This window comes from Chionomys nivalis, chromosome 13 (genome assembly GCF_950005125.1).
Source record: "Chionomys nivalis chromosome 13, mChiNiv1.1, whole genome shotgun sequence".
Classification (NCBI taxonomy): Eukaryota; Metazoa; Chordata; class Mammalia; order Rodentia; family Cricetidae; genus Chionomys; species Chionomys nivalis.
The window spans coordinates 72,071,356-72,088,743 of record NC_080098.1 but is presented as its reverse complement, the minus strand read 5'-3'; the positions used below and the strand labels follow the sequence as shown (position 1 = coordinate 72,088,743).

At 42.5% G+C, this 17,388-nt stretch overlaps 1 protein-coding gene across 1 annotated transcript in view; it reads left to right on the top strand.

The window, feature by feature from the left end:
- The window catches only part of Kif27 (kinesin family member 27), a 69,978-nt gene that overhangs the window by 19,309 nt on the left and 33,281 nt on the right, over positions 1 to 17,388 (top strand). The window contains exons 5-9 of the mRNA XM_057787655.1: positions 1,567 to 1,773; positions 4,843 to 5,012; positions 5,831 to 5,934; positions 10,252 to 10,407; positions 15,836 to 16,041. Coding sequence (XP_057643638.1) covers positions 1,567 to 1,773; positions 4,843 to 5,012; positions 5,831 to 5,934; positions 10,252 to 10,407; positions 15,836 to 16,041 — 843 coding nt within the window. The remainder of the gene's footprint in view (positions 1 to 1,566; positions 1,774 to 4,842; positions 5,013 to 5,830; positions 5,935 to 10,251; positions 10,408 to 15,835; positions 16,042 to 17,388) is intronic.

Genomic DNA, 17,388 nt, shown 5'->3' with positions numbered 1-17,388 from the left:
TATCACCAAATGTTGATCTTGAACACTTAAAACCTGTCCTCCTGTCTCACCTCCTATACCACCAGATCCAGCCATCTCTGGTCCTTCCATTGTTTTTGAGACAGAATCTCACTCTGTAGCCATGGCTAACCTGAAACTTGCTGTGTAGACAGGCTGACCTCTAACTCACAGGGATTTTCCTGCCTTTGCTTCTTAAGTGTTGGGATTAAAAGCATGAGCCACCACTCCCAGCCTTAATATTGAGAAGTTCAATGATCCTACAAGGTAATTTTAAAATACGATTGTATCTTATTATTCTATATCAACATAATGAAATCTTAGTCATTTTCTCCCTATTTAAACTTCATAGTATATGTGAAGTTAAGATGAATGACATTTTTTTTTTGTCTGTTTTGCTTTTTGAGACCAGATCACACAGTGTGAGGCTGGCTTTGAACTTGTGATCCTGGTGCTTCCTTTTTTTCAGACCACAGGCTCCACCACACCTAGCAGGCCGTTACTTCGGTTGTTTGAGACTGGGTCTCACACTCATTACATAGTCAAGGATGACTCTGAACTTGTGCTTCCACCTCGCATGTGTTGGGGTTATAGGTGTGAGCTATGGCACTGCCATTGAATCCAGGCTTTCAAGGTTCTGGGAAAGTTCTGTCACTGAGCCGCCTCTCCAGCCTTGTCTGATAAGTTGTTTATGTTTTTTGTTGTTGTTTTTGCTTTTAGGATAGGGTCTCATGCAGCTATGGCTGACCTGAAATGTGCGCTGTAGATCAGGCTGCCCTCAGATTCACAGATAGCCAGCTGCCTCTACCTGCAGAGCACTGGGTCTAAAGGCAGGTGGCACCATGGTGCACTTTCTGTGCTTGGGAGACAAATATTGAAGTTAGAACTTTCTGCACTGACCATGCTCCAAACCCAGACTGTCCTCAGACCAGACACACATCCTGTCCATTCTGCCTTGGAGTTCCAAATCCTCTCTCGCCCAGGACTGTCGGGTCACTATCTCCTGTCTCTAGGTGTTGGACTCCCTTTGTCAGATAAAGTTTCACTTTGCCCAATCCACCATTTGCTGTAATCTCCTGTGCTAAAAAAACAAAAAGCAAAAACAAAAAAACAAAAAAAAAAACCAAAACAACAAACTTGTGCTTCTCGGCTTTGTCTGGTACATCTTGTATTTCAGCCAGAAAGTTCAGACTTTTATAAAAATACCCAATTAAGTAAAACGCTTAGAATCACAGGGTCAAATTATCCAATCATAGTTAATGGAACATTATTATTCTGTAGTATTTTCGTTTTCGCCTATTTCTGCGTAGTATTCAGTAATTTCTGTGGGTGGGGATACAGCTCAATGGTAGGGTCCTTGCCTGTTGTGCACAAGGCCCTGGCTTTGAGCCAGCACTGAAGAAGAAAAGATCCTTGGCTCTTAGAATAGTACTAGTTACTGATGGGCCCCAGAGGGAAGTGGTGAGGCGCCATTTAGGCAGTTGTGGCTTGGGCCAGTGTAACTTAGCTCTTACTCATGATTACACATATACTGAAGTTCTCTGCTTCTCAATTATCTCTTCTACAAAGAAAGAAAAGATAATAGAACAGCAACTTCTTCTGGATCAGCTGGGTGAAGAACTAGCAAAATTTAACCTGTCAATGACGTCTTCAGTTAAGGAAAATTGTGGCGATGGACCTGATGCCAGGGTCTCTGAAAAGAGACCTCACACTGTACCCTTTGGTAATTACTGGGGACACCGTATTTACAGCCCTTCAAGGCAGGACTCCAAGCAGGTGAGTCAAGTGTTGGCGTCAGTTCTGCTGAGATCTTCAAGTTATTTAGACTATCTGAGTGTTTGTAAAGTCTCAGGAGGATTTCTCTGCCTTTTGGTTTCATGGACACTTCTCTATGTAATTTTCCTCTTAAGCACTGCTAAGATTAAAGATTAGTAAACAAGAGCACACCTGTATAAGTTAGGGTGCTGAGTGACGGCGGCAGCTGTCCCTGCTACGTATTTACAGACATGTGTTTTCAAACATGGCTAAATTTGATAGTGTCACGATACTGTCCCTGTAACCTCTCAGGGTGAAATGAGGGTAGTTTCAGTGGTTTTGCTTGTTCATTTGTTTGCTTGCTTGTTTTATCTAATTTGTCTTTGTTTTTAACTTTTGTATCATTCAACGTTATCAAGTTGACAGTCAGGATGGCATAAACGTCACATGAAACTTAGTTTTAATGTTTGTTTGTAAAGATGTGGGTAGCAAATATATGTCTACATTGAATTGTCTTTTTAAATTTTTTATTTTATGTGTATGGGTTCTGCCCGCTATGCTTGCCTGGTGCTGCGTGGGCTGCAAGAGGGCGTCAGATCCCCTGGGACCAGAGTTGTTCAGCTGGTTGTGAGCTGCTGTGTGGGTGCTAGGAGCCAAATCTGGGTCCTCTGCTAGAGCAGCCCAGTGCCCTTAACCACTGAGCAATCTTTCCAGTTCCAGTGGGGCTTTACCGTGAATAAAGCATCCAAGAATTTACTGTGAAGAAGACGTAATTATTTGATTGAGTTTTTGTTTTTACTACTAATTTTATGGGTGGGAATAATTTGTTTGAGATCTGTATAGTAAGTCAGTCAGTAGGATGAGAAATAGATGAAGCTGTAAGATGTACATAGGGGATGGACTTTGTGTCAGGCAGGTGTAGGTGTAACTAAGCCCTTAGGATCTCATGCTCCTTAGAGTAAGTATGGGGACCTCAGTGGAGGGTACAGAGCTTATTAAGAGTGTGGCCCCGATGGCACTGCCACACTGTGTCCTCACCATACACCCGTGGATCTGTTCTGTCCCAGGCTCGGGTGACAGGACCCAGCCCAGCCCCACTGTATCCTCACTCTGTGTCCACAGGGCCTCTGTTGGTCCCAGTCTTGGGTGTTTCAGGGTCAGTAAGACAGATAAGATCCTTACCTGTAGCTTTTTAGGTTTAAGGCTCGGGTTTTGTATTTTAAGGCATTGTAATTACTAATTTCCATTTTGCTTTGGGAAGCTGCTGAGATTTTCTTTATGGTTGGATTTGTGGCTAATTTCCCTTGACCGTTATAAAAGAATGTTAGGTTTCTGCACTGCTGTGGCCACACAGCTAAGAAAAGCAGCTGAAGAGAGGAAAGCTTTCTTTAAGTTTCAGATTCCAGGGCTAAATCGTCGTTGATTGCTTGGCTTCCTGTTTCCAGGCCCGTTGTGAGCAGAATATCATGGCCTTGGTAGCGTGCAATAGGAAAGCATTATTTATTGCCTCTGTGGTCGGAAACAGAACTGTAGGGAAGGGCCAGGTGCCTTCTCTCTTGTGCCTCAGTCCTCAAAAGTGAGAGGCCACTTAGAAAACTTTACTCTCGCCGGGCGATGGTGGCGCACGCCTTTAATCCCAGCACTCGGGAGGCAGAGACAGGCGGATCTCTGTGAGTTCGAGACCAGCCTGGTCTACAGAGCTAGTTCCAGGACAGGCTCCAAAGCCACAGAGAAACCCTGTCTCGAAAAACCAAAAAAAAAAAAAGAAAAAAAAGAAAACTTTACTCTCTGCCCACCTCATTGTTGACAGTCCCCCAAGGGAACCAACCACGGGAACACAAGTCAGATGCAAGAGGCCTGGCGCCAAGTACACACTTTGGGAAGGAGGCACACGAGGGCTCTACTGTTAGCTAATTGAATTTTTAAAATTTCATTTATTATTTGAAATTATCATACATGAATATAATAATATCCACCCTTCTCTCCCTCTTCAGCTCCCCACAAGACCCCTGTCACGTCTCCTTCCCAAGTCCCCACAGGACCCCCAGCACATCTCCTTCCCAACTGCATGTCCTCCTTTTATAATTATTTACTTATTTAATCCACTGAGTCCAGTTAGTGCTGCCCATATGTGCATGGACATGGAGTCATCCACTGGGTATGTGGAGCCTGTCGGTGGCCACATTCCTCAGGAAAGTGACCCTCTCTTTCCCAGCGTCTTTATCTGCCAGGAGCGCCTTGCTACCTGGTGTACACACGTCCTGTGTGCATTACAGTTATAATAGTTGTGCAGTGATCCACACTAACACACTGAGTGTCTCCTGAGGATTCCATTGTTTACTTTCTTTTTGAGAAGTCACCCTGCTGTTTAGCTATTGAGAGGTAATGTACAAGGAAGCATTTGGAAACAGAATCTAGAACAAAGTATAAAAGCAGTTTCTATTTCACCATTGTTTTCAGGATCATTTTTGAGCACTTAAAATATGTTTACAGTAGAAATATATTATAATGTTGACTGTTCCTAGCTGGCCCATAGGGTTTGTTTGTTGTGTGATGTCCATTAACTGTGTCATTTGGAGCAGCACTGCAGTGGTTTCTCTCCTCTGCATACATCAACGTGCTCTGGTTTCCAGGGTTGGAATGCTATCACAGCAGGGGGAGTTCATGGATATGAGGTTTGCCCTGTGCTGGAATTGGGGTGCAAGGAGCTGTGTATCCCTGAGCAGCCCCACACGTCCACAGGAGCTCTGAACTGGGACACTTGAGTTATGAACACTTTTGCTGGGGAGCATGAACTGTGCCAGACAGTGGGGTACTATCATGCTGCTCCAGCGTTGTTTTTGAATACTATTCTCCATAAAACCATCACTGAAAACAGGAGAGAAAGAGCTGTCTAGGGTCTGAAAGAAAGCTGAGTCTGTGACGCAGAGCAGTACTGTGGGATTTGTTTGGATGTTTGCACAGAGTGTATTTTCAGTGACTGGCCCCTCACCACTTCTTACCTAGATCCCCTTAAAACACTGTGAGTCCTAGGATAGGAGTTGGCTTAAACAATCACCTCTTTTGTTGTTGGGTGGGGTCACTTGCCAGGTCTGTTCCAATCCTCCTATATGCTCTCTGGATCAAGTGTTTGCCGGGTTCCGGACACAAAGCCAGATGCTCGTGGGCCAGTTAGAAGACCAAGACGAAGTCATCCACTGCCAGTTTTCTGACAACAGTGATGGAGAGGAGTCAGAGGGCCCCGAGAAGCCTAGAGTGAGGTATGTTACGTAGAGGCCCCATCAGCAGCCATTGCTGCAGCTGTTGGTGTTTGATTCACTGTGCTGTCTCCTCCGTTTATAAAGCAGTGGGGAGTCTCTGCTAAATCAACTGTCTAAGAAATAGTGTTTGAACAGGCCAGTTTTTATTTTTAAAAACGTATTTACTTTATTGTGTTATGTGTGTTAGTGTTTTGCCTCCATGTATGTCTGTGTACCACCTGCCTGGTGCCCGAGGAGGCCAGAAGAGGGTCTCAGATTCCCTTGGACTGAAATCACAGGTGGGTGCTAGCAGCTGTGTGGGTGCTGGGATTCAAGCTGGGTCCTCCACAAAAGCAACAAGGGCTCTCAGCCTTTGAACCACTAGACTTAGGCATCCAGAGACTTTTTTTTTTTTAAAAAATGAAGCGATTTTTTAAATATTTATTTATTATGTATACAATATTCTGTCTGTGTGTATGCCTGAAGGCCAGAAGAGGGCACCAGACCTCATTACAAATGGTTGTGAGCCATCATGTGGTTGCTGGGAATTGAATTTAGGACTTTTGGAAGAGCAGGCAATGCTCTTAACCGCTGAGCCATCTCTCCAGCCTGAATTTTTTTTTTTTACTTTCTGTATTCTGCTACAATGGCTGCAAATATTGCATCCAAGATGGAGGTGATCTCTTTATTTGAAAGAATATTGGTAAAATCTGCTTGTTTCATACAATTACCTTTCTAAAACATTCTGTTACCTTTTGGAGGATCTAAGTTGAAAGCCTAGGTTATGCTATCAAGGAAGTTGCCTTTAATTCTAATCTTTTATAAATGTTCTTTTTTAGATCTAGAAGTCATTCATGGGTCAAAAAGCCAGGCTCTGCTTGCTCTCTTGTTGAGTTAAGTGAGAATCGGGATGAAGCACAGAAGTCCTATCTAGGAAATGGAGGTAAGTGTCCTTCCCAGATTGCACAGATGTGGTGGCGGATTTTAACACGGTCCTTTTAGAATTTCCGTGCACTCTCAGGGCCAGCGAGTAGCAGAACTTCCTGTTGATTCCGTATTCTCAGTCGTCCTTTGTCTTTTCAAGACATTTATGCCTTAATAATTTCTTAGGTTTGGTTTTTCTCTGTGTAACTCTGGCTGTCCTGGCACTCAGTCTGTAGACCAGGCTGGCCTCGAACTTAGAGGCCTCTGCTTCCGAGTACTGGGATTAAAGGTGTGTGCCACCACACCTGGCTTTCCTTAATTTTTTTAAAACATGGGTGTACTGGTGCACCTGAAGTCTCAGCACTTAGTCCCCTGAGGCAGGAAGATTCAGAGTTTGAAGTAACCCTGGATTACTTAATGAGCCCCGTCTCAAAAACAAAAATGGTTTCTACCAACCAGTTCTGGTTGGAGACACATAAACTCTTCAGAACAGAAGTTTAAGTCTGGACTTGCTCTGATCTGCGTTGTATTGCTGACTACCCTGAAGTCACTGTAGGTAATCTGCTAGGAGTCTGTCCACTTGGCATCCTACTAGTGATCCACCATGAAGCCTAATTAGTGCTGCAGCAATGCTTTAGAAAAAAGTGATGGAATTTTATACATTTTAAAATCAGTTATGCCCTGTGTGTATATATATAAAAACAGTAATAATCAAAGAGAAAGAAACTGAATTTGAGAGGCAGTGACACAGGCATTGAAGGGGTTGAAGGAAGGGGAAGGGGGGAATATGTAATTACATTTTTTTTTTTTTTTTGGTTTTTCAAGACAGGGTTTCTCTGTGGTTTTGGAGCCTGTCCTGGAACTAGCTCTTGTAGACCAGGCTGGTCTCGAACTCACAGAGATCCGCCTGCCTCTGCCTCCCAAGTGCTGGGATTAAAGGCGTGCGCCACCATCGCCCGGCCTGTAATTATATTTTAATTAAATTTTTAAAATGAGAAATTATGTAGCAAAAGTTCTACAAGGATTTAAAGCCACGTGTGTCTGTGTGTGGGCATGCACACATAAGCACATAGGATTTAAAGCCCATGTGTGTCTGTGTGTGGGCATGCACACATAAGCACAAATGCCTATAGAGGTCAGAGTGTCGGATCCTCTGCAGCTGAAGTTACAGTGTGAGCTACCCAGTGTGGATGCCAGGAACCGAACCCAGGTCCTCTGCAGGAGCAGCATGTGCTCTTGACTTCTGAGCCATTCTCCAGCTAAGCTAAGATATTTTAACTTACCTCTTTATGCTCTTTATGAACTGTAAGTGGGTTAATACACAAAAGTAAGATTATAGAGAATTTAACATGAAAAATATCAAATTATGAAATGACATCTTTTAAAGAGCCTATGCTTATAATTCTTACCAAAATTAGATATGAATAAAACTAAGAAATAATAAAGATATGTGCTAGTCAAGTACCATCCTTGAGTCATGTGTTACTCTCAGTCTGTAGCCACAAAAGGAACTTGGGTAGAATGTGCATGAGTGTATGCCTAGTTCCTTTCTTGAAAGGCTGTTTATGAATATGAAGTAACCCGAACAAAAACAGCTTTGTGTTCTGTTCAGGACACTGACTTATTGTACTGGAGCACACTCTTGAAGAGCAATGTAGGTGTAATTTTCTGTCCCTTCTGCCAGCTCCCAAGTCATGACATGGAGGCTTATTATTGATTATGAAAGCTGAGCCAGTAGCTTAGGTTTGTTTGTAACTAGCTCTTATAACTTAAATGAACCCATTTCTATTAATTTACTTTCTGCCTTGTGATTTTATCACCTTTACCCTATACTGCCCATGCTGCTTTCCTGCTTCCTCTGTCTCTGGCTGGAGACTCTCTGCATCTCTTCCCTTCTTCTTTCCAGGGTCCTCTCTGCCCTGAAAGTCCTGCCTAGCTCTTGACCATTCAGCTTTTTTTTTTTTTTTAGATATTTATTTATTATGTATACAATATTCTGTCTATGTGTATGTCTGCAGGCCAGAAGAGGGCACCAGACCTCATTACAGATGGTTGTGAGTCACCATGTGGTTGCCAGGAATTGAACTCAGGACCTTTGGAAGAGCAGGCAATGCTCTTAACCACTGAGCCATCTCTCCAGCCCGACCATTCAGCTTGTTATTAAACCAATCTGAGTGACAAATCTTCACAGTATATAAAAAGATTATTCAGCAACATTTTCCCCTATTGTCTAGATAAAAAAAGAAAGATTTTAACTCTAACATAATAAAACTGTAAATAATAAGAACAGTTATTAGGTAAGAATTACATTTATAATGTCCATTATATTTGGAATATTTGGAGAAAATAATCCATTATTTATTGTATCTTGATGAGTCTAAAGCAGCTCTGTACATAATTAACATTTTATCATAACTAAGGAAAACTGCAACTGTAAGTACCAAGTTTTCAACTCCTTACAAAAACCCAAGAAAGAGGCCAGGTGGTGGTGGCACACATCTTTAATTTCAGCATTCAAGGAGGCAGAGGCAGGTGAATCTCTATGCAGTTGAGACTAGCCTGGTCTACAGAGTGAGTTTTAGGACAGCCTGAGATACACAGAGAAGCTCTGTCTCAAAATAAACAAACAAGAAACCCAAGGATAAAATATTACTTGAGTAAACAGGAAGTACAGCAGCAAGCGACTTCCAAAACTTAAACAAATGACAGAAACAGATGGCTGCCTGGACAGACACCCAAGGTTCCTCTGTAATTTTGGAGTATCCATCTTTGGCCTACAGACCTAGAATATCTGACAGACTTCTCTGTGGAGCAGAAATTTTTAAAGGAGTGTCCTACTCTGTCCTGGCAAAGTTTGACAGTCACCTTTCTTTGTGTTCTACTGGTCCAGTTTGGAGAGTATACTGTCAGCAGTTGAGGCAAGAGCACTTTTTTTTTGCCTAAATGTCTAGCTTTTAGCATAAAAAAGCAAACTCCATATGTAGGTTCTTCGATGCCCATCACCCTTTTTTGAAGTAGATTGGTGCCACCAGGAACAGACATGTCTCATTGTCATATTCTGTAGCTCTTTGAAATATTTGAAGGTCACCTAAAATATATCTCTGTATGACCTTGAAGACATACCTAACATGGCTATAAGTTTGATAGTTATAGAAGACTATTAACCTGTATTTATTACCCTAAGTAGCTTTGAAAGACTAAAATTTTACATAACCTTTTAAAATTATCGGCATAGGTAAAATCCCTTAAACAAGAGTAGAAACATATATGCTGTATAACAAAGTAACCTTAAATTTGTATCAGTATACAAAAGTCCATACCAGTGTAAAATATTTGAGACTAGTGGCTGTTGAAAAGTAGACTCAACAGTCTACCCTTCAATCTCATCATTTTATACTATATCCCCTTTTGTTCCTTCAGAAAGAGATCTTGAATCTAACTCCTTTGTCTAGTTTTTCCTGACTATGACCAATAACAACTTATACCAACCCCCTTAAATGATGTTGAGCATCTGTAACTCATTGAATGACCAAAAGTTATCGGCTGTTCAGCTTTTTATTAAACCAATCCAAGTGACAAATCTTCACAGTGTACAAAAAGATTATTCCACAACAGAGTAAGCTAAAGACTACATTCTCTGCTTACAACAAAATAGAGGTTCATAGGAAAACACTCACTTTTCTCTTCACCTGGAGATCTCATCTCTAACTCAAGTGACTTTAGTTAAAGGGAATAAAAACTATTCTTCCAACCTTATGGGACATGATAAAAATATATACATATATATGTGTGTGTGTGTGTATAAGGGTATATATTTTAAATTAAAAACTTCCTGTAAGACAGAAGCTTAGATCTCAATTGCTGTACATTGTTCCTGTTTTCATTCTCTTCTTGTTTGCCCTTCTGCTACCTCTTTGAGATTATAGAGAATATGAGAATAGCCCCCCAAGCTTATTTGACCACTTTGTCTCCAGTTGGTGGAACTCTCTGGGAAGGATTAGGAGGCATGACCCTGATGGAGGAGATGTGTTAGTGGGGATAGGTTTTGAGGTTTCAAAAGACTCACATCATTCCCAGTGTGTTCTCTCTGCTTTATCATTGTGGGTCAGAATGTGAGCTCTCAGCTGTTCCTGCCATCATGGACTCTAACCCCTGAAACTGTAAGCCAAATAAATGCTATCTTATATAATTTGCCTTGGTCATGATGTTTTTTTACAGCAATAGAAAAGTAACTAAGACACTCTAAATTGCTTTTGTTCTGTTTTTGTTTTAAAATTCTACTTCAGTTAAAATATTTTAAACACAGGGATTTTTTTTTGTGTCTTTGATTTTAAAGATTTGAAGATGGAATGTCTACAGGACAGTCAAGAGTTAAATATGCAAAAATTAAGGACTTCAGAACTCATACTTAATAAAGCGAAACAAAAAATGAGAGAACTTACAATTAACATCAGAATGAAAGAAGATCTGATCAAAGAGTTAATAAAAACAGGTAATGGTGTCTTGTGCTTGTGTGAGAAAGAAAAGTATCTGAGATTGCCCTGATGTGGTGGCATGAAGCTCACAACCGCCCCTGTACTTGGGTGTGTCTCGCCAGCATGTGCACAAGTTTGTGAGGCCAGGACTTGCCTTGGAATTGCTCTCAATAGTGTTAGCTCTATGTAGATGAATTATGACATTTAGTATGTGGATCTAAAAGGAATATATTTATCTCACCTTTCTTTTATGTACAGCATAGGATTAAACCCAGGACCTAGCTGGACCTCACCTCTATAATCCTAGCACTTTAGAGGATGAGGAGGATGATTTCTGAGTTCAAGGACAATCTAGACCAGCTAGTGAATTCCAGGCCAGTCTGGGCTACAGAGTGACGTCACTCTGAACTACAACAACAGTAATAACAAAACCAAAGCAAAATCAGCTTAGGTGTTTGCATGTGCTGTTCAGTAAGTTGTGCCCTAACAATAATTGTCCCTCCCTCCCTCCCTCCCTCCCTCCCTCCCTCCCTCCCTCCCTCCTTTCCTTTCTTTCTTTTTGGTTTTTTCAAGACAGGGTTTCTCTGTGTTGTTTGGAGATTGTCCTGGAACTCACTCTGTAGACCAGATTGGCCTTGAACTCACAGAAATCTGCTTACTTCTGCCTCCGGAGTGTTGGGATTAAAGGCATGTGCCATCACTGCCCAGTTATTTTTTTTCAATAATGATTTTTAACTATTAGTCACCATTGACTTAAATAGTTCACTTTTAATTTTTTTTCTGTATTGGGTATTGAAACTAGGACTTTGAGCACACCACACAAGTACTCTACCAGTGGGCTATATCCCCAGCCTTATAGTTTATTATTAACATTAAATATTGTACTTTGGATATTTTGTAATTTTATTTCTCTTAAAATGTAAAGATTTGATCTTAAGAGTTATTTTCTTTGATGAGCCAAGCTTTTCTCTCTTGTCCTGTGTCTGACTTTTGTCAGGTTGGGGTGGACACACATCGTAAGGCCGGTTAGGTTCGCCTTAAGGGCAACTCGGGCTCTTTGGTCTTTTTCTTCCCAGTAGTCTAAATGGTCAAACCTGACAACTTTGAACTTCAGTAAAGAATTGAAGGTGAAAGAGACACCATCATTTATTTCTAATTCCTATGCAAAATGACTCTGGTCTCATTTAAGGGAACTGAAGAAAATGTTTCATTGTGTGGGAGTGGGGTGAAGAGCTATGTGTGCCTGCAGTGGCCAGGACAGCCATGGGTGTTCTTCAGTGGCCAGGACAACTGTGGGTGTTCTTCAGTGGCCAGGACAACTGTGGGTGTTCTTCAGTGGCCAGGACAACTGTGGGTGTTCTTCAGTGGCCAGGACAACTGTGGGTGTTCTTCAGTGGCCAGGACAACCATGGGTATTCTGCAGTGGCCAGGATAACTGTGGGTGTTCTGCAGGGGCCAGGACAGCCGTGGGTGTTCTGCCGTGGCCAGAGGACAGCCGTGGGTGTTCTGCAGTGGCCAGGACAGCTGTGGGTGTTCTGCAGGGGCCAGGACAACCGTGGGTGTTCTGCCGTGGCCAGAGGACAACCGTGGGTGTTCTGCCGTGGCCAGAGGACAACCGTGGGTGTTCTGCCGTGGCCAGAGGACAGCCGAGGGTGTTCTTCCAGCACTGTCCACCTAGTTTTTGAGAGTCTCTTTCTGGCTGAAATATACCAAGTAGGCTAGGCTAGCACAAGTATGTGCCTCTACACCTTCTCTCATTACCTGGGTGCTGGCGATTGAGGTCCTCCTGGCAAAGCCAGTACTTTTATCAACCACATAAATTATGCTGAGTCTCAAATCTGTTCCAGCAAGAACATGGCTTCCCTGTTTCCATGTTCTTCATTACAAGCTGTTGTCTAGCTACGGGTCCTTCCTTCTGTTTTCCAAAGTCTGCTTCGTCCCTTATTCTTAGTGACATTCATGCACCATGTCACCCTCACTCTGGCGAGCACAGACATTTCATTAAGTTTGGCTGTGTTCCCTCCGATACCCCGTTAGGAGTGTGGGGAGCTGATCTAGGTTTGGGTTTCAGGATAGTGCTGCTTTCTGCAAGTAGAGACAGTTATTACCTCCTGGAATAAATGAGCTTTAGGAGTGGGATCTTACCCTGGAGCTCACTGAACGCATATGCTTTTGTAGCTGTGTACGTCTGTGAGTGCTTTAACAGAGAAGGCATCCAAGCTTTTATACAGGCAATCTTTTCCCTCATAGACAAATATGGTGTGGGACTTCCCTAACTTTAGTATTCTCAGTGAAGACTTCTCCCAAGCAACACCCATGCCAGTCATTAGTAATGACAGGGACATGGATACTATATCTCATGTATTCCAATATGCTTTTTATACCTTAGTATCTTATGAAATCAGTGTGTGTGTCTTCATTTTGAACCCATAGAGATCTGCCTGTTTCTGCCTTCCCAGTTATTTTAGTGATTGTCTATTGCTGTGAAGAGACACCATGACTAAGGCAGCTCAGAAGAAAGTGTTTAGTGGGGGCTTATAGTTTCAGATGGTGAGTCCATTACTGTTGTGGTGGGGAGCATAGTAGCAGTTGGCACACATGGTGCTGAAGTAGTAGCTGAGAGTTCTCATCCCGGTTTACAAGCTCTCTGCAAACTGGGAATAGTGAGGCTTAGGAAACCTCAAAGCCTACCCCCAGTGACACACCTCCTTCAATAAAGCCTCCCCTCTGAGTCCTTCCCAAACAGTTTCACCAACTGCAAACCAAACATTCAAATACATGAGTCTATGGCTGCATCCATTCAAACCTCCCCAGTGTATGCCTCACACCTCCACAGTGGTGCGGGGGTAGAGGTGTGTACCTCACACCTCCACAGCGGTGCGGGGGTAGAGGTGTGTACCTCACACCTCCACAGCGGTGCGGGGGTAGAGGTGTGTACCTCACACCACTACAGCAATGTGTGTGTGTGGGGGGGTAAAGGTGTGTACTTGGTCAGTGTATCATAAATCCATAGCAGCTCAGCATCTTTTTATGAAAAAACTTGGCCCTATGACTTTTTTTGATTAGTGGTTCATAAAATACTTTTTAAATAATGAATTGACAGCTATCTAAGGTTTGCTAAAGTCTGCAGTAGTCATGTGTGGTTTCTGCCAGCCTGCTAGTTGTATGTATTGTTGTTATGTGCTCATAGAATTTTAGAGTGAGAGAGAAGCTATTTCACTGCTCATTTAGGTTAAGAACTCCACTTTATTAAACGAACACAAGCTGTAAAGTATGTTGCATTGTTTCTGCTAATTTAAGCAGCAGCTGGGATTTTTTCCCCCTTCCAGGCAGGGTTTTTCTATTTAGAGCCTTGGCTGTCCTGGAGCTTGCTTTGTAGACAAGGGTGTCCTCAAACTCACAGAGATCCCCCTGCCTCTGCCTCTGCCTTCTGAGTTCTGGGAGCTGGCAGGAAAGGCGTGCGCCACCATACCCAGCACAACACCTGGGATTTACTGAGAACAACAGAGGAATTCATGGAGCTGGAAAGAACCAAAACACAGTTCAGGCTCAGAAAGTGATCAATTGCAGGACCCATACTGTAGAAAGAAGAGCCGACTCCTGAAGGTTAGCCTCAGGCCCCTCCACTTGCAGCACTGGACACACATACATGCAAAATACATAATTATATGTAAATAAAAATTTAAAATATTTAATTACTGTAATGAAATGAAAACTAGTTAGCTCTGTATTAAAGGATATTTTTAAAAATTAAATTAATTTATCTATTGTGTGTCTGTACATACATACCACAGCATTGATACAGAGAGTCTATTCTTCTGTCGTGGGTTCCCAGGATTGAACTCAGTTTGTCAGGCTTGGCAGCAAGCGTCTTTACCTACTGAGCTATCTTGCTTGCCGTAGATTAAAGGTTTCCTTATGTAGATCTTGATTAAAATAAACCAATTAAAAAGACATAGTAAAGCTGGAAGTGCAGGTCTGAGCAGCGGGCACTCGTGCTGTGCTGGGAGAGAGACTTTGTGGTTTTGTCTGCACTTGACACAGGTAGCTTTCAGGGAATATAAATGGAATGATGTAATATCTGGGATCCAGCTGTGGTGGCGCACACCTTTAATCCTGGCACTCAGGAGGCAGAGACAGGTTGGTCTTTGTGAGTTTGAGACCAACCAGGACTATATAGCAAGATCTAGGCCACCCAGGGCTACATAGTGAGACCTTGTCTCAAAACAACAGCAACAAAATAGTATCTGGGATCCATATTGAGGCAAACTGAAGTGAAAATAGGCTTTCCTGAAATAGCTACCAATACTGACCTCTTAAATCTAAGCAATGGGATACCATCTATTAGTCCTTTATTTTTAATATGTTAAAATAGTTCATAATAAAGTTTTCATTTTCTGGAGACAGGTTCCTGGCTGTACTGGAACTTACTCTGCAGACCAGGCTGGCCTCAAACTTACAGGGATCCACCTGCCTCTGTCTCCCAAATGCTGAGATTGAAGGCATTTGCCATCCCACTTGGCATAATAAAGTTTCTTAAGAAAAATATTCTGCCGGGCAGTGGTGGCGTGTGCCTTTAATATTAACACTTGAGAGGCAGAGGTATGCAGATCACAGTGAGTTCGAGTCCAGCCTGGTCTATAAGACAAATTCCAGGACAGCCATGGCTGTTTTGCAGAGAAACTCTGCCTCGAAGAAGAAAAAAAGCCTAACTGTTGTTTAAATTAGCAGAAAGTATTTCATATTGTTTTTAACTTAAGAAGACATCATGGATAGTAAAAAGCTAAAGTATCCTTACTAAGAAGAAAAGCCCCTTCTAGGAGCTTTCATTCTTTTAATGTGTGTGGATATTTCACCAGCATGCATGTGTGTACCACATGTGTGCCTGGTACCCACAGAGGCCAGAAGAGGACATTGGATTCCCTGGAACTGGAGCTTGGGTGCTATGTGGGTGCTGGGAAATAAACTTAGGTCTTCAGGAAGAGCAGCCGGTCTCTCTAACTGCTGAGCCACTTCTCTGGTCTTCTCATCTCTTAGATAAAGCTCTGCACTAGCAAACCTCAGCTGCAAATTTGGAAGATAGAAACAACTTGCTGGTGCTGAAGAGCCCTGGGTTTGCTTCCCAGCACTCACATGGGGCGGCTCATAAACCATTCCCCACTCCAGCTGCAGACGACTGGACAGCCTCTTCTGGCCCCAGTGGGTACCGCATCTACATATACAAATACTCACGTTTGTTCATACATAAAAAATTGATCTCATTAAACATTATAACATTAAAACACAAAGGATAAACTGGTGAAGAGATCAGCTAGAACCGGATGGGGACAGTCATGAAGAGGGCTTGGAGGTCAAGCTGGGTATTTAATGTAACTGCATGTCGTTTTAGAGTAGAGGGCTGGAGCTGTGGTTTGTAATCACTCTTCTTCCTTTGTCTCGGTGAAGGTAACAATGCCAAGTCTGTGAGTAGACAGTATTCTTTGAAGGTAACAAAACTGGAACACGAAGCTGAGCAAGCGAGAGTGGAGCTCACTGAAACCCGAAAGCAGCTGCAGGAGCTGGAGAGCAAAGACCTTTCTGATGTTGCTTTGAAGGTAAAACTACAGAAAGAGTTCCGTAAGAAGATGGACGCTGCCAAGCTCAGAGTTCAGGTGAGTGGCTGACCTCATACGGCCATCCTTCCTTGGGTTTGCTTGGTTTTGTGGTTTGAAACAGTCTCATGTTAGCCTTGGCTGTCCTGGGACTCACTATGTGGACCAGGCTGGCCTCAAACTCAGAGATCTGCTTGCCTGTTTTTCTGAGTGCTAGGATTAAAGGCATGCCCACCATGGCTAGCCAAGCCTTCCTTTCTTAACTCTTGATTCCTACTGGGCTGAGGATGAAGCTCAGGGGTAGAGTCCTTACTTAGTATGTGGGAGACCCTGATTTTGATCTCCGGCAGCACAAAAAGAAAACAAGTCTCGTCTTAGAAGATTCCTGTGTTGAGAGAAATGGGATCCAGTTTTTAGTTTTAAGTCCTCAGAGCTGTATGACATTTCCTTTTGCCTAGTGTGCCCATTACTTTATGTATTTGCAGTCTGGACAGTCTATTTCTTTATGCTGTAAACATTAAATATTGGCATAAAATCATATATAGTAAGACATCAAGGTAGCAGAAATTGTATTCTTTTCTGAAGGACAGAATTTTAAGAGTTGAGGGCTGCATATAAAGGGGAGGTACCAGCGTGACACTTTGTAGACGTTCTTTAGGACCAGGACCGATTGCTTTAAACGTAGCCTTGAGTGCTGCGACTCAGGCTTCATTTCCAAGACCTTTGGATTTGGCTACAACTGTAGGAAGAGTTAAAGCTGCTTTTCCGGGGTTAGGGTGTTGCTTGGTGAGCATGTGTGAGGCTCTAAGTTCAGTTCGGAGGGAACACGCACACCTTATTCAGGAAGAATATTCTGTACAGAAAGGTTTTTATGCAAGGGAGCCATTTCCAAGAACTTTGAAGATTCTAGAATGCCTCTTCCAGTTCTTTTTTTTTTATGTAGTTCGTTTGCTTTGTGTTTTTGAGGCAGGATTTTAGTATGTAGCCAAGACTAGCTTCCACACCATTGTCCTGCCTCAGCCTCTTGAGTGCTTGGATTAAAGGGGTATGTTACCATTTCTAGGTTTTTTTTTTAAATCTACTGTTTCCATATTGTAGAAACATGTTTATATTGTCCGCATTTGTAGATAGAGTTGACTTATAATTGGCCTATTCAGGGCTCTATTACTAGGATGTTTAAGGTAGTACTAGAGACTCAGAAGGAAGGGCTCCTTTGTCTGCTCACCTCTGCATCTCAACAGTGCTAAATCCTGACATACCAGAGGGTGGCAGCGGGCATTTATCTTGTTGAAAATAAAAATGACAGTTCCACTCAAAAAAAAAAAAAAACAAAAAAAACCTAATAAAACTCTGAATAGGTGGAACTTATTTTGCTTTTCCTGTTTTCTGCTGTATACTCTTTTTTAC